Here is a 23,083-nt window from a genome sequence, read left to right on the forward strand (position 1 = left end):
CTACCGCCTGGGGATCTTTAACGTGCACTGACATCGCAGAGCACACGGGCACCTTTTGCGTTCCGCCTCCATCGAAACGCGGCCGCCGCGGTAGGGTTCGAACCCGGCTCATCTACCGAGCCAGAGTACCCGTAACTAGGTTTTTACGGAGTCTAGCTTTTGAAAATAAACTTGTATTTACGTTTCTGTTTTACGGCCCGATCAGGTATCTTCCCACCGTTGCTTTTTCCACTGCAATTGCGTTTTATACTGTAACCACTATGATAAACACGATCATTTGCGCGTTGATTACTTACACATCAACTACTCTTGCTGACAAAGAATCGAAGATACAGTATACGTGACTTATGAGCGCAGACAGAAGCCGATTGTGTCGCCAAAAATACAACAGTTTTATTCCTCGAGGAATGGTATTCGGCAATAAAAAAATCTGAATTGGTGTCCTGAAATAAACACGCAGAAAAGGGAGATATGCAGTCTACTGCCTCGGGAATAAACCGAACCCTGCCTTCAGCATCAACGCTGATTGCCGCACCCAAGGCCACAACGCCCAACGGACATTCTTAAGGTTCATTGCTATATTTCGGGCCGCAGTTAACATAAAGCTTGTTTCAGATGCAAGCCAAAGCGCTCGCGATTTCTTCTGCTTCAGCGCAAAAACTTGTTTCGAGCGGTCGCGGCTGCCCGAGCGACCAGAGTGATCAGGTTGCAGCTAGATTAAAATAGTTCGCAACTGATACGGATGTTATTTACGGCGAGCTACATGCCTCTCAATAATTAAGGAGCCTTAAAGTAATAGTTAAAAAGTTAACTCTTCAATATTTGTTGATCATGGTCGTCGTAGCTATAGTCTGATGTACTACACCGCTGACAATAATATGCTGAAAAAAGTGGTCTTCTAACTCAAAATTCCTATAGTTAAAAATTGTGCACTCTTAGGTGAGGTACCCTGTATATAGAAATGCAAGCAAATAGGTGAGTAGAGAGATGTTACAAGCCAACTGCATTTTACGGATACTGAGGACAAATAGATGTTGGCTTGTACCGATAGGTACCACGCTCTAATCTCGAAGAGACCACTCTCATCGAAATATTGGCTGCAGTTCAACGTGGCTTGAACCTAGTGATATGAGCGAAACCTCTGTTAAGTATGGTCACCACTGTCTCATATCAAATGTCACGGTCAAGGACGAAGGTCAAGGTCATGTACTCAATGGTCACAGTCATATGATCACGTGGTGATACTGTTATAGCTTGGGCCATACCACCAGGCAGTAAACTTCGGTTCTACCTTGTGAGTCATTGAAGGTCATTTTCTCATCCACATCGGAATTGGAAGCTCTACCCAGAGGAGTAGAGCTCGCAGACTAAAAGATCATAAAAAGAAATGCAGGTGACGTCATCACCATGGAAGTAAGATGCGTCCAACTGGCAGAAAATGCCGTCGGCGAAACCAACCCGGCCAGCATCGACTGCGACCATCCCGTGCGGCTGGGCCGCTCCTAAGTCCCCTCCCCCTTAAATGGGGTGAGGGGTGGTCCTTATATGTTGGACAATAAAAGTTTTCAACAACAACAACAACAAGATGCGTGCGTCGACGACTCGTTTCGAGTGATCTTGGAGGCCGCACTGCCATTGACTTCGGTTGCAACCCGTCCTTATCGGTAAAGACGTTACGAGATTGATTCGACTGTTGGGAAGAGTGTGAAATCCACTTTTCTGTCTGATAAATGCTTGTTTCGCTCCTTGACAAGCCTCAGCACAGGAAGGCAAATACAGAGAATCAATTTTTACTGAGAGCAGTGATGGAATAGAGTTTTTAAAAAAAAAACAAGGTGATGAATGTACCGTCATTCCTTCCCTAGATTTCTCACTGAAAGAAATTGCTTGCTTGAATGTCAGTTCTGCGTTGTTTACATGGGCGCTTGCAACCTCTTCATGTTGCCTTTTATCTGTTACCGCCTCATGTTTTTTCTTTACATGTGCCCCTTCCCGAAGTAAAAAGCTTGTAATGTTGAGTGGTTGACCTGTGTGCTGATTACAGATCTTCGCCCCTTGAGCTGGCGCAAAGGTTCTAAGAAGAAGTAGATAGGAAAAGCATATTTACTCAGTAGATTGGAAAGTTTTTCTACACCAGTTGCAACCAGCGTTTCACGCGTGCTTCAGCAGTTTCATTCTTTTTCACTAATGAAATAGAACTAGTAGAAATGTCAATATTAAGCCGTAAGTTTGGTGCGCCAACCTAATGGGGAAAATTATTTTGTGCAAAAGAGAAGCTTTCCATTGAATGCATTCCATTGAATGAAGGCATTGATCAAAAACATGTGTTAGATACATCTCAGATTCATCAAGCATTCTTAAACCCAGCTGTATTTATTCTGCTCGGTTTACCTGTAACGTCTCCACATGGTTATTAGATATTTTAAGCGCACTTTTCGTAATGTGTGGACAGGTTTCCGATATATGGGAAGCCCTTAGCACACTGTTCAGCATTTACTGCAACGGTCAGCTCATGAGTATGCGATATGAACTTAGTGTGTATCTCTATGATGTCACATGAGAATACTACGAGTCTCTCCGGCGTATGGTGTACCGAAAGCAGCTCAGAAAACGTGAGCAGGCTGATGTCCTCGGCGTAGCGACAGGGCTATCTATCGCGTGAACTACGACCGCGTCTGAAGAGGATCCTCGAGCTGTAAATGCTCGAGTTGTCTTTTTTCGCCTTAGGTGTTGCAGTCGCGTTGGCGTCGATCACCGCAATCTTCACCAAATCCACTCACGCTCTTCTTGAAAGAGAGCGTCTGCTCTGCTTGACGCTTACTTCCTTCTTCGTACTGCCAGAGCTTTTTCAACACCAACTCTGTCAATGACGGCAATGAACCCCTCGCTTCATGGTGAACTTCTGAGCTTTTTCTTGAATGCGCTTCCTATTGACCAGTTATTTTTAAAGGCACGCTGCAGAAAGAATTAACTCAGAATGAATCGAGAGGTAACGGCATATAAACTACGATCAGACCACTAGCACCGAATACTCAGCTTTTATAAGGTAGGAGAGCCAAAAAACAAAACGAAATACAGGTGCACAGTAACCAGTGATGTTCCAATCAGAGCAAAATTTTCTCAGTAGACGCAGAATTTCCTATTTTAGGAATTCTTTTCCTCCGGCAGCTTGAGAACTCTGTCAATTTAGAAAATGGAAGACATTTTCGATTCATCGAGCTCAACGAAACTCCGTTAAAAATTTCCTTTTCGCCAAACTTTGCCCCTCTAATTCCCCGAATGGAACATCACCGGCCGATTTATCAGGTGATATCCTTGCGTCCATAGCGAATTTTTCGCGCGGATCTTGGACGCTTGGCTACTCCGCCATTCACTTGAAAAAGACGGCGTCCTGTCCTTATTGGTGCGGTCGTCACGAGTTTGAATGTAGTGGCGGGAAAATTTGTAAATTCAGTTTGCTCAGCCTTAAAAGGATTTTCAATGCTGGACAAACGCTAAAATACCCTGAAAGAGCCATAGAATAAATTTTTAATAGGATAACTAAATGAATGCAGTAGTCCTCCGAGTTTCTCTAATGCAGAAATGTTTTGTGCGGGGTTTGCAAGCCACGCTTTCATGCACTTCGCAGCAACCATTTTATACGTGCACACCTTGCGGCGACGCTTTAGCGTTCGCCATCTGCGAGGCTTACTAGGAAAGAGTTCAGGTTCAGATTCCCCTGAATAACGACAGAGACAACCACTGTCTTGCGAAAGTTATATACAGCTGCTGAGTTACATGTCTAGGGATGAACTTATGCAATGTCTCACGTTCAGGTTTCAATTTAAAACTGAACAATTTTTGACGCTACACACACACACACACACACACACACACACACACACACACACACACACACACACACACACACACACACACACACACACACACACACACACACGTGCACACAGACAGACAGACAGACAGACAGACAGACAGACAGACAGACAGACAGACAGACAGACAGACAGACAGACAGACAGACAGAGACAGACAGACAGACAGACAGACAGACAGACAGACAGACAGACAGACAGACAGACAGACAGACAGACAGACAGACAGACAGACGGACGGACGGACGGACGGACGGACGGACGGACGGAGGGACGGACGGACGGACGGACGGACGGACGGACGGACGGACGGACGGACGGACGGACGGACGGACGGACGGACGGACGGATTCGTTGATCCATGCATTCATTCACTGAGGATTTCTGCGGGAACGTGCTACCTTGTGGATCACGAGGCGCACCTGTTAGTGGAGGGCTTCTGATTGCGATCGCGGGGGGTTCTTTGCCGCGCAGTGGAAATCGATCTGCCGGTAAAAAACCCCAAATTGTGAGATGTAATTAGGAGCTGTCTACTGCTGAGAGTGCCTTACGGCCTACGATGTTGCTTTGGAAAGTAAAATGTCTCTTAACGATAAACATTTGTGCATCTCCTGACAGCTTCAAACCACTTCAGCTTTTTGTTCTGCGCGTAAAGAAATTTACCGTGAAATCGCCGCCAGCTTCCCACGTCACCAATAACTTAAGCCCACACACACGTGCTTCCAACCAGACAAACAGGGCGAGTCGTAAGAGAGGGAGAGAGAAAGAAAAAAAAGGTTTGAGGACGCAGAGGTGTTTCAAGCACTTGTGAGCCTGTGGCTGGGCAAGGGGGAGATAAGGGTTATATATTGGGCATCTGTCAGCGGCAGTACCGCAGTGAGAAGGTGCTTGCCAGGAGCGCTGTGCTACATACCTCTTTCGTCAAGACTTCCGAAGTGTGAGAAGTTCTCCGTCTTACGGTCTAAGGCAAGTAAACGCCAAGGAGGAATCATGGAACATTCCAAAAGGGAGAAAATCTACAACGTAAGATATATGCCCACGGCTTCTGTTTTTTTTTTCCTTTTCACTACGTCCCATGTTTCCTCTAATTTACTCGCCACTAATATTTCGGTTTCGACAGGACTTTAAGGCATATTGTTGGCTCTAGGTTACTAGAGTCTTAGCAGGACGCTTTGCAAGACGTTCTTCACGCTGTTTTGGCGTCTCTTGTGCACGTTGTCGCTTTCTCGCTTCTTCCTGTCGCTGCCACTTCTCTTTAGAGAGCTGCATAGCATTCACGCCAAGGCAAGCGCGCATTTATAGACGCTTTACAGTGCGGGAGCATGGGCGCCGCCATATTTGGTCACGTGACCATTCCGCCAAGCTGCCAGTGAGTCCACAGCACGCCGTCGCCCGTTCGGCTGTGCGCCTTGCTCGTCAGTAAATTGGTTTTCGAGGAAAGGAAAGGTATGTGTCTCTCATATCTCGGTGGACACCTGAACCTCGCCGTAACGGGAAGGGAGGAAGATGGGAGTGAACGAAGAGACTGTATTCACTGGACGCGCCTTTGTTCATTCCAAGCATTCGAGCTAGCATGGAAGAGTGGTTAGCGTGCTTGTCTCGCACTCCGGATATCCTGGTTCGATTCTCCAAATCGGCCAATTTCGCACTCGGTGTTATTTGGTTATGTGATCTGACTAGAAATTAGGATAATTGCTTAACCGATATCTTTGGAATGGTGGTGGTGGAATTCGTTTATTTGCTCTATTTTACAGTATTTTTTTTGCGGCTTCACATGGAGTCTTCCATCTTTCCTTCAGGGTCGGTTCCCCTAGTCCAGAGCAACGCTGAGGGTAGCGGCCCTGCCTGCACGCCTTACAAGACCTTGTTGGACTTTCAAGATGTCGCTGAATAGCATCCTCTCGCAGTGTTCCGCACTCGGGTTTTCCATTATGGCCAGCTCGTCTATTTCCTGGCAAGCCCATGTGTTATGGTGTAGGGTTTGTTTGTCTCCACACCACGGGCAATCGCTCTTGTACTGCGTGGGGTAGATTTCACTTAACATGTTTAGGCACAGGAATGTTCCCGTTTGTAACTGTCGCCATGCTACGGCGTCTTCTCTATTTAGTTATTTGTGTGGGTGCAGGTATTTTCATCTGATCCCTCTGTAGTAGTCTGGAATCTCTGTATAGCTTTGGGCTACCGGCTCGGGTTCCTCAGCGGGGTCGGGATTGTTGGAGGCTCGGTTTGTTGCGTACCCTCGAGCTATCGTATCCGCCTCCTGATTTCCCGTAATGTCGGTATGTCCCGGCACCCAAACTATCGTGTGTTTGGCCTGGTTGTTTTCGGTTTTGCCACTTGAGCGGAGAATACAGAGCGCGCTGTGGCTGATTCTGCCGTTTAGGTAGTTGCGGCATGCAGGTTGTGAGTCGGTGAGTATGGTTAAGGGCCTGTTGGATCGGTAGCCCTCCGCTGCCGCTAGAGCCACAGTCCTCCCTTACGGAGGCCTGTCACTGAATTCTTGTTACATTTTTTTATTTCTCCTTTTTTATAGCCTCATTCGCTTAACCATTCGCGTTAAAATGTTGAAAACTCTACGTCTAGCCTTCAGTGGTGAAAACCATGCAGAGTGTCTGATAAATGTTACAAAAACATCTGTGCTATGGGATGCGAAGTCGTGCTTATCGTTTGTAAGACCGGTGGAGTCACACAAAGTGTATAAGCTCAAAATATTTTTATTTGCTAGGGACAGTGTCCCAGAATACTCTCGAGTATGCGCCTTTCATGCTGTTCTCATCACCGCACCCTGTTCGTGACACCGGCCCCGTGCACTGCTTCCTTCCGCTTCCATCAGCAACGTGCTCTCTTCCCACGCTTCAGGAATAGCAGTGCGAATACTATAGTAAGGACATACCGTGTCCCCCATCCCAGAAGAGTGGCCCGTATAGTCAGCGTGGTCTGTAGTCTTGTATATGATCTGTTTTCAAACAAAAAAAGGAAAATAAAAAAATCACACAGAAAATTAAGACTGCACAATAACACTGCGCTGAAAACTTGAATTGCTATCTGTTCTAGCTCGAGAATTCAAACATAACTAGTTAAATACAACTCTCCTCAGGATACTAATATTTCATTCAATACAGACATCAGTCTAGTACGTGTCAAGAATAATACGTTTACTTATTTTGCTAAGGTTCATGTGCAATGCATGAGTCTCCAAAGTAAGCATGCTTACGAGCAAAACCTTGCGCATTCGAAACACCTAACTGCTGCTCAGTTGTAAATTTACGGTTATATGCCGGTGAGTCAGACTCCATAACAGAACAAATTTGGGATGTTTAAAGCTTATATATGGCAACTAAAAAGTACATGTAAATGGGCTTGACGGCGGCCATCAAGAAAGAAAATAACACCGAGCCTTATGAATTATTTCCAGATAACAAATACTTTATCTCTAACTCTTACATGCGCATTCATTAACTGTCATGGAAAGCGGAGTTCATTTGTGCGGAAAACGGAGTGCGATTAAGGTGTGCTGTAATACCTGCAACACCACAATGAAAGTAAACGGTATTCTCGTACGGTATACTCTGGTACTATTACGTCTGCATTATAAAGGTAAGTCTGATACGTCAGCTGCTTTCAATGGCCTAGCTATCAAATCTGCTTAATACAGCTAAGCACTCATAAGTTTTTTCATCCTCTTGGAATAAATCTGCAGTCACTGCTAAATGAAATTTTCTATATAGGGGATAGTTCATTATATTGCCATGTTCACGATAAAACTCTAAATGTGTGTCTGACGCTAAAATCTTGTGTTCTGGTTTCGTTATTAACATATGTGTCCTGGTGCGTAGTTCGGTGAACGCTTCTCAGGCACCGAGGCTATGATAAGCGGCGAGCCTCAAGACTACGACGCATTGCTGGAGCAGTGTTTGGAAAGTGGAAACCTTTTCGAGGATCCGGAGTTTCCGTGCACTGAAGCCACGGCCTGGGGCACCGCGGATCCCAAGACCAATATCTTATGGAGGAGACCTTGGGTAAGAACCCATTGCCGTGACTTTCTTGATTTTATGAGAAAAACTACGAACATGCAAGCCATCTAGATTACTGCGTGCTTGCTCAACCGCCTCCTTTTAAGAGCGTGAGCTCTAATTAATACTCGCATTAATCAAGATCGCGTTAGTATGAAACACAAGTGGGACCAGTGGGTGGTACCATTGGTAGACAGATTGTGGACCACGTATTTGGTGTAGATGGTTTGAAGTGGTATAAAACCGTTCAGCGCGTTACGGAGCATAAGAACAAAAGTTGAATCAAAACATGGCCTACCACAGGGATTCGCACCGACGACCATTGGTTCTCTCAAAGCGTGACTTTTTTGAAACTTCAAACGTCCATTACGGCCAAACTAATTGACGTAGGACTTTCGAAGTGGTGTAAAATCATTTGTCTTCTGGTGCTGTATACGTTGGCGTCAAAGAAGTAGGTATCCGGATATAACGAAACATTTGCACCGGATATAGCGAGGATGTCTAAATACTCAATATTCGTTCGCTATTGCTAACGCTCGATACTCATACTCTGCCTCAGCGTTTTGCTCTTTTTTCATTTTGTTTTCTCCTCCATGTTTTAAGGTTCCAGTAGCGATGGTCCTAGCTATCAGACAGTTTTAGTTGTTCGTCTGCGAAAGATTTGCGCACGCACCGCGCACGCAACGGGCGCACATCACGGCGCATTGACTCCTGCTTTCTCTACGGCAGTTTTAGTTGAGCGGGACAGGCGTAGCGGTCGTGAAGCGCAACACACTGTGGCGCCATCTGATTGCACCAAGTAAAAGTTTCTGACCTGTGTGAGCAAAAATGTGCTTATTTTAAAGCGTTAGTATTGGAACACCCATTATCGCCAAAAATACCCGGCGATAGTGTGGTCCTTGGCATGTGAAGCCTGTGCATCTGCTCAGTCTCAATGAAGAAGGCTTTACAGATGAAACTGAACACTGAATGCTTTTACTGCGATATCGTGCTGAGGTTGACATGTCTATTGGTTTCTGAGCGTCAGGTGTATTCATTTTTCCCACGCGTTGGTTTATCCTAATGGCAATCATTCGGTTAAACTCACAGCAGTTTTTAAGTGTTTAATGTCAAGTATGCACCATTATCAGGTAAACAGCTGTGAATTCTAAAGCATCACTCTGTTGTCCGTGGCGATGAAGTATTTTGTGTGCTTACGCGTGAGTGCTTAGGCGTGAGTGCTTAGGCGTGTGTGCTTAGGCGTGTGTGCTTACGCGTGTGTGCTTACGCGTGTCTGCTTACGCGTGTGTGCTTACGCGTGTCTGCTTACGCGTGTGTGCTTACGCGTGTCTGCTTACGCGTGTGTTGACGCGTTTGTTCTGACGCGTGAGTGCTTATGCGTGTGTGCTGACGTGTGTGTGCTGACGTGTGTGTGCTGAAGCGTGTGCTGACGCGTGTGTTCTGACGCGTGTGTGCTGACGGGTGTGTGCTTAAGCGTGTGCGTGCGTGCATGCGTGCGCGTGTGCGTATGCGTGTGCTTGTGTGGGAAGCTCTGTTTTTCATTATTGGCTGAAACAATTATTTGAGGATTTCCATAACTGAAGCAAACAGCCACCGAAAACAAAGAACGTAGGTGATGCTTTTTTTATAAATTGTGATTTTATCATTGGGAGTTTAATAGGGCAATTATTTTAATGATAGCAGATCACAAAGGAGAAGAAAAATACGACCACATGACCGTAATGGGCTCCCAATCTATGACCTCCGAATTTCGTGTTCGGTGCTCTACCAAATGAGCTACGGTGATGGCTGTCCAGTCTTCTGCTTTTGGGGGTATTTGTGTTTAGTGTAACCGAACATTGAGAGTGTTCACCAACGCCACTCTCGTCCATAGCGGCGGAAGTATTACGTCCTGTATTATCGCGACTGCCATGTAGGAACGTGACCGAAAGGTGAGGACGGAAGCTGTGCCAGAACCTTTGGCATGAAGACTCCAAGAATCGAGGCCATCGTTAGCTACTGAGCAGACAATTCAAGAAAAAGAGGGGTTCGTTATGACAAACATGACGCGGAAGCCAACAGCCACCGAAACCTTATAGGAGTGTAGGGGATTTTTTAAAAACTAATTTGTGGTGTTCATCAATCGGATAATATTAGAGGGAATATTTTACAGATAAATTATTCGCTCAGCAATATTTCGAAGTCACGACGATAAAGAAGTGCTTTGTGACGTTATGTCCTTTTGGCGGGCTAGCTGCTTTGTTCTTCACTGCGTGTCTCAGGTCACTCTGTGTGCTTCATGACTGAAGAATTAATTAAATAGCGCAAAGCACATGGCACAGGAAGATAAGACATGCACTATTCAGTGTTTAATGTCCCCGTATTTTGCCCCCTTTGTTTCTTCAAAATGACGCTAAATAACCGCTCGTCCATGCGGGTCTTCTTATGCTTCATGGAGTATGATGCACTACCCCCTGTACACCATCCGGTTCGAAAATTCCCTCGCCACCAAACCTTGCCGTGGCTCGTTCTGTGCGGCTCACAAATGAGAACCACGCTGCATTAAATGTATTTAATTAACTGATTAGCATTCTGAATAACTAACCGATCTAAAAGAAATATGTGGAGGGTGAAAACAACCTGCCCGTCAACCTTTCCCGGCTGGAAAGTCTCACGAGTGCCACTGAAGCTCCGGTACAGGCGCAGGAGCAAACTCACTTCCAGTTTCCTGGGAACTTTTTTTTTTTATTTATAGATACTGCGATCTTGTACAGATCATAGCAGGGTGGGACAAAACAAAATACAAGCATATAAACACACACAAATTCACAACATTTACAGGCACTTTTCAAACAGAAGTAAAGAATTTTGATTAACAGTCTCGCTATTAAGTTTATTCCAATCAGTAATTGTCCTCGGAAAAAAAGAATATTTAAAGCAGTTATTTCGCGCGTTCAAAGGGGTGATTGTTAGTGCATGCCTTTGTCTCGTGTTATAACCTGAGGAGTAAGAAAAATAATTAGAGATATCAACTTTATAATGTCCTTTTATAAGCTGGAAAAAAAACTTTAGTCGACAAACACGATTGCGCTCAGTGACGGGGGGAAACCCACTTCGCCTCACGAGCTCACTTACAGATGCACGGCCATATGAGTTAAAAACAAATCTAACCACTTTATGCTGTATTCGCTCTAATTTCTGAATGTTTGTTAACGTGAAAGGGTCCCAAATGATTACGGCATATTCTAGTAATGGACGGATGAGAGAATTGTAGGCCAATAGACGAACACTAGATGGGGATGACTTTAGGGAGCGCCTCAAGAAAAATAGCTTCCGCATTGAGTTTGCTACTACAGCGTCTATGTGTTTTGACCACGAAAGGTTGTTAGTAATCCATAGGCCCAAATATTTATACTCTGTCACTTCTAATAATGATATGCTGTTAGTACCGTACACATAATGAAGAGGCATTTTCTTGTTTGTAATTTTCATGAACACGGTTTTTTCAAAATTAATGCACATCTGCCATTTGTTGCACCACGCAACCACTTTCGCTAGGTCATTATTTAGACGCACCTGGTCGTCAACTGAAGACACCACTTGATAAAGGATACAGTCATCCGCGTACAGCCTCACGCGAACTGAAAGATCTGCCACAATGTCATTAATAAACAAAAGAAATAAGAGAACTTTCGAAGAGTGCGTTACTTATCGAGTGGAAATGCTTTAGTCGTTGCTCTGCATAAGCTTCGTAACGCTCACGAATTGTGTCATCGTGCTGGCAGGAAATCATCGACAACCCGGAATTCATGACGGAAGGCTTCAGTCGCTTTGACATCGAGCAAGGATGGCTGGGTGAGTATATCACAAACTGTCTTTCATCCTATCATCATTTCCCTTTAACCTAACCACTAGAAGTAAATAAACTTTGGAATATGAGAAGCCAAAGTTATCAGCGATACGCTCAACCATTATCACTTGAATTTCAGGAAACTGCTGGATGGCCGCTTCCACCGCCACCCTAACGATGCACCCGAAGCTGCTGGAGAATGTTGTGCCTGCGAGACAGAGCTTCGCGGAAGGAGAGTACGCAGGTATCTTCCACTTCCGCCTCTGGAGGTTCAACAGGTGGATCGACGTGCCCGTCGATGACCGGCTTCCGGTGAAGGAGACGACCGGCAGACTGGTCTTCATGACCTCCAGCGCCGACGGAGAGTTCTGGAGCGCCCTACTCGAGAAGGCCTACGCCAAGTGAGCAGATACCGCTAGAGACCGAATATTTCGGAGCTGAGCATTTACTCTGACTTCAAATGATATATAAATGCGAAAGCCTTTAATGGCTCATGCTCGCGGTGTCCGTCCATGATCGCGGTGTCCGTCCTTACGCTGGAATCGTGCCAACTGTGGCCTCTTCTCCGCGCAGCGGCCCAACCTCCTGCGTAATTTCCTTTCCTCAAATTCATTTTCTTCACTACGGGCCCTCTTTCTGTTCCTTCTTTCACTCCCACTTCCTCCCTTCCTCTGCAAACGGATGACGGGTGTCCACCGAGAGATGCGAGACAGTTACTGCGTAAATTCCTTTCTTCAAATAGAATTTTCATTTTCTTCACTACGGCCCCTCTTTGTCTTTCTTCTTTCACTCCCACTGCCTCCCTTCATGTACGGTGTGGTTCGGGTGTCCACTGCGGCGGTTGCTAGGCAATGGATCTTGCAGCCGCAACAACAACACAAAAGCGCGATTCAGGCGTCCACTGACCCAGAGAGCCAGTTATGAGCGTTTCCTTTCCTTAAAATGATCCGAGTGAAAAACGTCAATGCCAACGCCAATGAACACAATGAACGCCGAACGGACAACGGCGACGGCGACGCCGCGAAACTGGCGCCAAAGAGCTGCACTCGAAAGCACTACAATCAAAATATAGACCGCAGTCACCAAAGACAATAAAAACCACATATGTGGGACGCCCGCCACGCGCCAAGAGGTTCGGGGAAGCGGCGGTGGGTTGACCACAAAGCTTTCGCCAAGCAGACTTTAGAATTTCCAAAGTGTCTTCGGTAATTTTACCGTGGTGCTGAAACGTCGCATGCTCTCCCGAGAGAGAGAGAAAAAAAAAACTTTATTTACACAGGAATTCGGGGCAGGCCCCAGGGTCCCCGCACGACCCCACTGCACTCAAGTGTTTATGTTCCTGAGGTCCATAACACTGGCAGCACGGCCGGCGGCGATGGTCTGCACGGCCGGGTCCTCCGAGCGCAGTAGGGTCTACGCTGTAGCTTTCCTATTTTTCGCACAAGCTATGCGGATGAGTTCTCGCGTACCATGCGTGGAGTATGGGTAAACAGATTTTACTAAAAATAACCCTGCTCTTGACCGGTGGAAGTAAAAAAAATTCGCAGTGGTTTAGCTCTGGTCAAACCGGGTAAATTGCGTTAGCAATGGTGCGCGTTCTTGTGTCGATTCTTCGGCGCGTTGCCTTCGCCTTGCAGCATTGCGGCGTTCCTGAACAGTCAGGTGTTCGAGATTCATCGGTGACCGATGACGTGGAACCACTCTGCGAGGTAGAACGTTGTCTCCGAGCTGTATCCTTAGCACGACGCTTTGCAAGACGTTCTTCACGCTGTTGTGTCGTCTCTTGTGCACGTTGTCGCTTTATGACTTCTGCCTGTCGCTGCCACTTCTCTTTAGAGAGCTGCATAGCATTCACGCCAAGGCAAGCGCGCATTTATAGACGCTTTGCAGTGCGGGAGCATGGGTGCCGCCATATTTGGTCACGTGACCATTCCGCAACGTTGACGCTGCCAGTGTCCACAGCACGCCGTCGCCCGTTCGACTGTAGGCTTTGCTCGTCAGTAAATTGGTTTTCGACGAAAGGAAATGTACCTGTCTGGCATATCTATACTCCGTCTCACAAGCTGTTTGCAGCACTGCGAAAGGTACAGCTCTCTCGTCCAATCAGGATGGCGCGCACTACATTAGTGTGTTCCTACGCGCCTGTGGCTCGATCCACCTGATGTCCAGGTGGCTTCTTTCTACCTATAGCAGGTGGCGCGTGATGTCTTTTTATTCTTTTTTAGAGCGCAGCTCTTTGGCGTCCGTTCCTGGGTTTCGCGTCGGCGTCGGCGTCGGCGTCGGCGTCGGCGTCGGCGTCGTAACCAGCTCCGCCCCCAATGTCATGCTTTTCAATTGGTCGAAATGCTCGTGACGTCACAGTGCGCGAATTTCAAATGGGGCCAATTGTACTTTGGCTAGTAACCATGCAACCAATCAAAGGGATCGTATAGTGATGCTGCAACTAAGTTGGACTGAGTTTAGTTAATTGCTTAATTAATCAATTAGCCTAATTAATATAGAGGTGAATGAAGAGGTCACAAGAAAAGAAAGACGCGCGCCGCAGCGACAACAGCGTCCGCGGAAGGAGACGCTGCTAAAAAAAAAACAGATAAGTACGAAGCCGCGTTCCCACCACCACCACGCACTTCCCCACTCAGTAAGACGTTGCTCGTTTCATATACGTTGTGTCGAACATCCTAGACAGTTCCAACAATTGACAGGTTAATGACAGAACACGATGGATAGAAATGCAATAATGTAAATATGAAATAGCCTAATTAACCTTTCTAGTTAGACCGCATAAATCTATAAAACCGAGAACGAAATTGGTCGAGTTGGGGAATCGAACCAGGGTCTCCGGAGTGCGATACGAGCACGCTAGCCACTCCGTAATGCCAGCTGAATGGTTTGGAATGAACAAAGGCGCGTCTAGCTAATACGGCGTCTTCGTTCACTCCCATCTTCCCCCTTCCCCTTACGGCGAGGTGCAGGTGTCCACCCAGATATGCGAGAGAGAGATACATTTCCTTTCCTCAAAAAATAAATTTACCGTCCAGCAAGGCGTACAGCCGAATTGGCGATGGCGTTCTGTGGACTCCCTGGCAGCGTTGCAAGACGATGTCGCGTTCCACTCTTACAGGCGAAGCTTAACATGTTAACCACACATCAGTAACACACGCAGACAGCCAATGGACGCGTCATTCGCTGGCAGCACTTGATTCATCATTCACAACCACATTCTTAACGTACGCTCCCTTGCCGCACATGCCAAGGACGTACACCACGATCACATTCTGCGCCATTCCTCTGTACTTTGCTTTGCTGAAACCTGGATGGATCCCGAAGAGCCTCTCGAAATCATAGATTTCCTATACTGCTGTGGTGCTCGCAGAGACCACAACAGAGCGGCGGGAGTCGCTATCTACTTGCGCACAGGTCTCTCTGCAATACCAGTCGAAATGTTTGGCACGTCACATGAACTTGGCGAACTGTGCGCCGCAAAGTTGCCCAACGGCTTGCTGGTAGTAGCTGCCTACTTCGCCCCTACCGCACTCACGAAAGACGTCGTGCACTTCCTGCAACTCGCATTAACCGTCCATCGATCCACACCGATGTTAGTAGTGGGGGACTTTAATGTTGACATAAAGACAAACAGCAATTTCCTAACACTTATGCGGGAGAACATCCCGTTCCTCTCGCTCGTAACGCGTCCCACGGCTGTGACAACCTCGCGAGGCACTTGTATAGATCTCGTCTTTGAGAATCAAGCATTGGTGTACCAAGTCGAACATATATCAGTCTATTTCTCCGACCACAAAGCTTCATTCATGACTGTCAAGAACTGTTAGTGGAATCTTTGTTAAAGGAATACGTGTGAAAAATAAAAAAAAACTCTGTGATAGCGCATACATGTGTTGCTCGATTTCTTTGCCTCAATCTATCGAAAAGGTGAAACAGCTTTTTGCTGCGCTCAAATTTCGCATTAGGAAGTAACGTAATCGTCGGCAATTTTTTTGGTTTGTTTTTGGACAGGCGGACGCCCGTTCCAAAGGGACTAGCCCCACTTTTTTTTTTGTAGCAACCTGTTCTCATCAGTTCCTCTGTTGTCGCGTCGCAGTAAATTTCAGTAATCGTGTCATGTGCATATAAATTTATTTACTCCAGCGTGCCGAGGCAGCCGAGTGTCGATGGTGGCGAAATGCAAAACAAGCCCATGTGCTGCGCGAGAGGCAACGCACGTTAAACGCCCCGCGTTCAACAACATTCGGCCCGCGTTCAACGTCTCCGTTGTCCACTTGTAAAGCGTTCGCTCGCTCACCTGCGTGAGTTTTGCCGTCCTCTTGATGAGCGCATTTGTACTCCAACTGCCCCCGCACTCGACGCGAAGCGCTTCAAGAACATTTAAAGCCACCTGCTTCGCCTGCTTGGGGAAACAGCGCGCTGTCGGTGTAGAGCACACAGGAGACACAACAGACTCGACCGACGCCATGTTGGAAAGTGGCGACGCATCACTACCTCGCAGCAGGCCTCCGCAGAGCTGTGTCCGTACGGGCTTTGTCTTGTAATTTTACCAGTGATTGAAACACTCCCTACCATTTAAATACACCTGTCCAAATCATGTTTTTAGTTGCAATGCTTATTGTTTTGATTAATAGTCATACACTCCTCAAATATTCGAGGGACTATTTTCTGCGTTTCTGCAGCCCTGATTGGACGAGAGAGCTCTACCTTCCGTAGTGCTGCAAACATCTTGTGAGACGAAGTATATGTGGACACCTGAACCTCGTCGTAACGGGAAGGGAGGAAGATGGGAGTGAACGGAGACACTGTATTCACTAGACGCGCCTTTGTTCATTCCAAACCATCGAGCTAGTATGGCGGAGTTTTGGATGACTTGGTTGAACTGAAAAAATTTTAACCTGCCGTGTCAGTGCAAGTGTTGCTGACATGTTTTACTTCTTTGTACCCGTTGTGAAAATGCAATAAAGAAAAGAAGCTAGTACGGCGGAGTGGTTAGCGTGCTCGTCTCGCACTCCGGATATCCTGGTTCGATTCTCCAAATCGACCAATTTCCCACTCGGTGTTATTTATTTATGTGGTCTGACTAGAAATTATGATATTGCTTAACAGATATCATTCGAATGGTGGTAGTGTAAAACGTTTATTTGCTCTATTTTACAGTATTTTTTTTTGCAGATTTATATGGAGTCTTCCGTCTTTTCTTCAGGGTCGGTTCCCCTTGTCCAGAGCACCGCTGAGGGTAGCGGCCCTGCTTGCACGCCTTACAAGTCCTTGTTAGACTTTCAAGATGTCGCTGGATCGCATCCTCTCGCACTGTTCCGCACTCGGGTTTTCTATTATGGCTAGCTCGTCTATTTCCTGGCAAGCCCATGTCGTATGGTATAGGGTTTGTTTTTCTCCACACCACGGGCAATCGCTCTTGTACTGCGTGGGGTAGATTTCCCTTAACATGTTTAGGCACGGGAATGTTCCCGTTTGTAACTGTCGCCATACTACGGCGTCTTCCCTATTTAGTTGTTTGTGTGGGGGCAGGTATTTCCGTCTGATCCCTTTGTAGTAGTTTAGAATCTCTGGATATATCTTTGGGCTACCGGCTTGGGTTACTCAGCGAGGTCGGGATTGTTGGATGCTCGGTTTGTTGCGTACCCTCGAGCTATCCTATCCGCCTCCTGATTTCCCGTAATGTCGGTATGTCCCGGCACCCAAACTATCGTGTGTTTGGCCTGGTTGTTTTCGGTTTTGCCACTTGAGCGGAGAATGCGGAGTGCGTTGTGGCTGATTCTGCCGTTTATATGTAGTTGCGGCATGCAGCTTGTGAGTCGGTGAGTATGGTTAAGGACCTGTTGGATCGGTAGCCCTGCGCTGCCGCTAGGGCCACGGCTGCCTCTTTGGTCTCGACTACCATACAGTTCCGGATTGATAAGCTGGTGATTTCTTTTAGGTCCGAGTTGATAACAGTTGCCACTTTGCTTTCTTTGTGGTTTCTGTGCTCAGTGTATGTAGCGGCGTCTACGTACACTGTGTCGTGTCTAGTTGCCAGGGATCATTGTACATACTCTGCTGCGAAAACACCCGGTGCGAAAACGCCCGTGTACTATACGGGTACAGGTAGAAAAGGAAGGCTTCCATACGACTCCACTGCGGAAATAGAACATTTAATAACAAAAATGTAAAATAATAGTGATAAAAACATACTGTAACTGTAAGATAATGCAACTAACCTAATATATAGATAAAAAAACATACTGTAACTGTAAGATAATGCAACTAACCTAAAAAAACTAATATTAATATAACTCTAAGATAATGTAACTAACATAAGATAAAAACTAATAATACTGCTCTTGCTTCTCTTCACACCATGTGTAAGAAGCTACAATAAAGGAGATACAAAGCACAAAGACGATACCAGACGAATACAGAAACACCATCAAAGTAGCACCGATACCAAGGAGTATCATTTGAATGCCATCGATCATCATCACCATAGAAACTTTATTTTATGCAGAGGAATTTGGGGCTGACAGACCACTGTGCCCCCGCACGGCCCCACTGCATTCAAACGTTCATGTTCCTGCGGACCATGACGTCGGCAGCCCGGCTGGTTGCGGTGGCCTGTTTGGCTGGGTCTGCGGAGCGCAGCAGGGTCTCCCGTGCCTCCCAAGTGGTGAGGTGATCCAGGCCCCGCGGAGGAGGGTCCGCCGGGGAGAGGAAGAGGATGTGGGAAAGGGTAGCGGAGGGATGCTGGCAGAGGGTACAGGAAGGGTTGGTGGAGTGATATCGGGATTGCAGATAGGGGGACGGGAGGGTGCGCGTCTGGAGGCGTCGCCAGAGCGTCTGGTGGTAGTTGTCTAGGGAGGGGTGGGGTGGGGTGGGGGGCAGAGCAGGCGAGCGGCCCAAAAGGCCTGCGTCAGATCGCTGAAGGAGAGCATGCGATCCCGCGTGAATCCCAGTTCGGAAGCTAACGGCACCCGGTTTAAAGAACCTCGGGCTAACGGATTGGCGGCCTCGTTACCGGGATTCCCGGAGTGCGCAGGGACCCATATGAGCTCGACATGGCAGGGCTGGTCAGCAGCAGCCGAGCTCAGTATGCTAAAAGCAGGGACATGAGCTCGCCCGTGGGCGAAATTTAGTATCGCGGTTTTGAAGTCCGATGTTATGTAGCGTGCTTCCGTGTGTTCAAGCGCGTAGGCGATGGCTGCTTCTTTGGCTGCCTCCGAGAAGGTGATCAAGGGGAGGGGGACAGTAGCAAGAGGCTGTAGGGAGGAGTTGGCGACGGCCGCCGCCACCTCCTCACTCGTGCATGCGGCGTCCACCCATGCGGCCTCCGATTCGGAGCCGTAGTGCAGCGCCTTTGCTCAGGCTCGGCGGCGCGACTGATGATGCTGGGGGTGCATGTTGCGTGGAAGAGGTTTGATGAGAGGTTCTCGGTGGAGGGGCCGAGGGATGGGGAGGAGAGGGTAGGGTCATTCGCTGGGATACGAATGTCTAGAGACTCCAGGATATGGCGACCACTGGATGTTTGGGTGAGTCGCAAGTATTGCGCTTGGCGATGGGCTTCCACAAGCTCCCCAACGGTGTTGTTGAGGCCCAGGTGTAGAAGGCGTTCTGTGGAAGTGCTAACTGGGAGGTGTAGGGCAGTCTTGAACGCAGTGCTTAATATGACATCCAAGGCGGTCGTTTCCTGTCTGGTGAGTCGGAGATAGAGAATTGTGTATAAGGAACGGCTGAGGACGAATGCATGCATGAGACGACATAGGTCGTGCTCCTTCATGCCTCTGTGCTGGTCCGAAACTCTGCGGATGAGGTGCGATATCGCGCCTGTCAGCTGCTTGAGCTTCTTGAGGGTTACGGTGTTTTTGCCATTGTTCTGGATGTGCAGTCCTAGAACCCTGAGAGTATCCACCTCCAGGATTGGAGAGCCATTCAGTTCAATGACAATGGGTGCGGTGGGGTATCCGCGGGTGGTTGGGCGGAGAATAAGGAGCTTAGACTTCTCTCGGGAGCACGAAAGTACGATGCTCTGGGCGTGGTCTTGTGTGAGAGTTGTGGCGTTTTGTAAGGTGCCCTCTATGTCGCCATCACTACCGTAGGTGGTCCAGAGCGTAATGTCCGCATAGAGGGTGTGTTTGAGATTAGGTATGGTAGGCAGTTTCCGGGCAAGGGGGGGGGAGGGTAGCGTTGAATAGGAAAAGAGAGAGGAAGGACTCCTGTGGGGTGCGTGCCGACAGTCCTAAGGGTGTAGGGTGGGGATGCAAGGGGGCCAAAATGAACCTCAGCCATGCGGTCCGTGAGAAAAGCCTGAATGTAGGTGTAAATCTGTGCACCTATATTCAGGGGGGAGGGGGCAGTCATAATCACCTGATGCTTGACGCGATCAAAGGCTTTGGTGAGATCCAAAGCCAGGACTGCCTTTGTGTGGGCCGGAATATCCGGATCGAAGATGTCGTGACTGAGCTGCAGCATGGCGTCCTGAGCGGAGAGATGGGGGCGGAAGCCCACCATGCTGTGTGGGTAAAGGTCTTTGTCCGCCATGTGAAGTCGATGCACTGCGCGCCAATGCTGCTAACGCCGGCTTCGAAGGCCAGAAGTGGCGGACCACCTAGTGGTGCCATCTGTCGTAGACAGAGCAAACTGTTCGGCGCCGCTGCCGCGCGGATGGATGGATGGATGCATAGGAGCGCCCCCTTTGAAACGGGGTGGTGGCAATTGCCACCATGCTCAGCTTTTCTTCTTTATTTTTTTTTGTTTACTGTGTTGGCAACTCTCATTAAGAATCGCCACCATCTTTACCTACGGTTTCCTACAATTATAACCTTATGCCAAATCTCTGCTTTTCAGCCACCAATCCTCCAATCGCTTTTTGCTGACTTCCACTGCAGATTTATTTACATGACCATTGTTATCTTTAAACCCTAGGGCCTCAGGAAGAGTGACTGCGCCTGCATTGACATCCGGATGGATACCGCCACATTTGATTATGAGGTGTTAAATTGTTTCCACAGATCTACCACACACTGCACATGTGTCATCTTGACTTCGTTAAATTTCTTTTTGTAGCTGCGCGTTCTAAGACACCCTGACCTAGCTTCAAAAAGTAGGGCACTGCCTCTTGAGTTATCATAGAAAAATTCTTTCCTGATCTGCCTTTTCCAGCATCGATATAGTTCTACACTATGTTTCTTTTCCAATGAATTCATCCAATTTTTAACTTCCGCGTTTTTAACCTGTCGTTTAATGCTCTTTCTTTCTCCGTCCTCATGACCGGCATACTTACTGGTTAGTTTTCTAGTTCTTTTCCGCCACTGTGAGTCAACGCTCTTTCTGTATAAATATTTAAATACCTTAGCTGCCCACCTGTTATCGTCCAATTTCCTCAGGCGTTCTTCATATAGTATTTTACTCTTAGCTTCCCGTGCTTCGAACGATGCCCAGCCCATATCCCCTTGTACTGCCTCGTTTGTGGTTTTGCCGTGGGCACCTAGGGCTAATCTTCCAACCGCTCTCTGATTTACGTCTAATCTCGACTGAACTTCTGCCCTTAAGCACAGAACCGCATTGCCGAAAGTAAGTCCCGGCACCATTATTCCTTTCCAAATACCTCTTAGTACTTCATATTTGTTGTACCCCCATAATGCCCTATGTTTCATTATCCCGGCGTCTCTTCGTCTTTTTGCCCTAAGAGCCTGTTCGTGCTTTTCCATGTATATCTGCCCTTCGTTTAGCCATATCCCGAGGTACTTGTATGCGGCCACTTTGGGTATTTCGTGGCCTTGCATTGTAAGCACCTGGTCATTTGTATCGTTAAAAACCATCACACCTGATTTAGTTGCGCTAAAACTGAATCCTAGAGCGTCTCCTTCGTCTCCACAGCAATTAACTAAAGTTTGTAAATCTTCCTGGCTATCTGCTAACAGTACAATATCGTCCGCATACATTAAACCCGGGAGTCGCTGCTCAACTACATTTCCGCCTAATCTGTATGACAGATTATAACCTAGATTACTTTCTTCTAGCCTTCTTTCCATATTTATCACGTAAAGCATGAACAGCAGCGGTGATAGAGGACAACCTTGCCTTAATCCTTTGTGCACCCCCACAGTTGTGGTACTTTTTTCCCTTCCCATGTAATTTCAACTTCATTATCTCGGTAGATTTCCTGTAGAAAATCAATTACGTCATGACCGATACCTAAATCTTTCAGTATGCTCCACAGGAGTTCCCTGTTCACGTTATCGTATGCACCGCTTATGTCCAGAAAGGCTAAAAACAAAGGTCTGTTTTCCGCCTTAGCTATTTCTATGCATTGGGTAAGCACGAACAGGCTATCATCTAAACGCCTACCCCTTCTGAACCCATTCTGAAGTTCTCCGAGTATCCGATTACCTTCTACCCATGCCTGCATTTTTAATTTCACCGCCTGCATGGCCAGCCTGTACATAACAGACGTTATCGTAATCGGACGGTAGGATTTGATGTTCATCTTATCTCCTTTCCCTTTATAAATCAGATTCATTTTACTCTGTCTCCAGCTGTGCGGAATTTGCTGATTTGTTATGACCGTCTCCAATGCTTTTATCAGCGCTTCCTTGCTTTTTGGGCCAAGTTCATTAATCAGCTTAATTGGAATTTCGTCTATCCCTGCGGATGTGGTTTTAGGAATATAATCTTCCGCCTTTTCCCAGTTAAGACTAGTCAGTTCTAAGCTGTTCTCTATTGTGCTGTCCTGTGTTGCCGCCTCACTTGGGAAGATTACCCCATTGTCGTTGCTCAAAGACGCAGCTATAAATGATGTAATGTAGTTCACAGCATCGTCTCCCTCTAAACATTTTCCCTCAGCATCTATAATCTGTTCCTGCGTTCTTTTATTTTTGTTTCCCAACCGGCTTATATGGTTCCAGAATTTTCTTGGCCCCCCTTTATTTGCCTCGCGAACTTCAGCCAGCCATTTATCAGAGGACTGCTTCATTTTAGCCTGGACTAGGGCCTGAACTTGCTGTTTCTTTTGTCGATAAGATTCCCATTTTTCGCCTATTTCCTCTTCAGATAACTGCGCCTTCTTTGCTTCTCTGTGCTCCCTTGAAGCCACCCGTCGTTGTTCGATGGTTTCCTTAATTTCCATATTCCACCAGCTTCGTGGCTTCCTCTTTCCTCTCCAGTGGTTTACTCCTTTCACTTGTTTCATTTTTGTAGCGATGAGCAGTTCTAACTGATTATAATCCCACTTTGCCATGGGGCGTTTCTCGATTACTTCTTCTATTTCGGCTGATATTAGCGCTATTTGTTCATCGTTTAATTTTGCGTTGTCTTTTTGACTTCGCTGCATTTCTCTTTTGACTAGGGCTCCCAACTGTAGACTAATA

At 47.1% G+C, this 23,083-nt stretch overlaps 1 protein-coding gene across 1 annotated transcript in view; it reads left to right on the forward strand.

Moving 5' to 3' along the window:
- Nucleotides 1-4,865: 4,865 nt before the first annotated feature.
- LOC149363271 (calpain-A-like) overlaps nt 4,866-23,083 on the forward strand; it is a 71,475-nt gene continuing 53,257 nt past the window's right edge. Inside the window, exons 1-4 of the mRNA XM_089568447.1 lie at nt 4,866-4,898; nt 7,712-7,894; nt 11,653-11,722; nt 11,857-12,118. Coding sequence (XP_089424573.1) covers nt 4,866-4,898; nt 7,712-7,894; nt 11,653-11,722; nt 11,857-12,118 — 548 coding nt within the window. The remainder of the gene's footprint in view (nt 4,899-7,711; nt 7,895-11,652; nt 11,723-11,856; nt 12,119-23,083) is intronic.

Source organism: Amblyomma mixtum, chromosome 2, assembly GCF_055824585.1.
Source record: "Amblyomma mixtum isolate Tamu chromosome 2, ASM5582458v1, whole genome shotgun sequence".
In the NCBI taxonomy this organism is placed as follows: Eukaryota; Metazoa; Arthropoda; class Arachnida; order Ixodida; family Ixodidae; genus Amblyomma; species Amblyomma mixtum.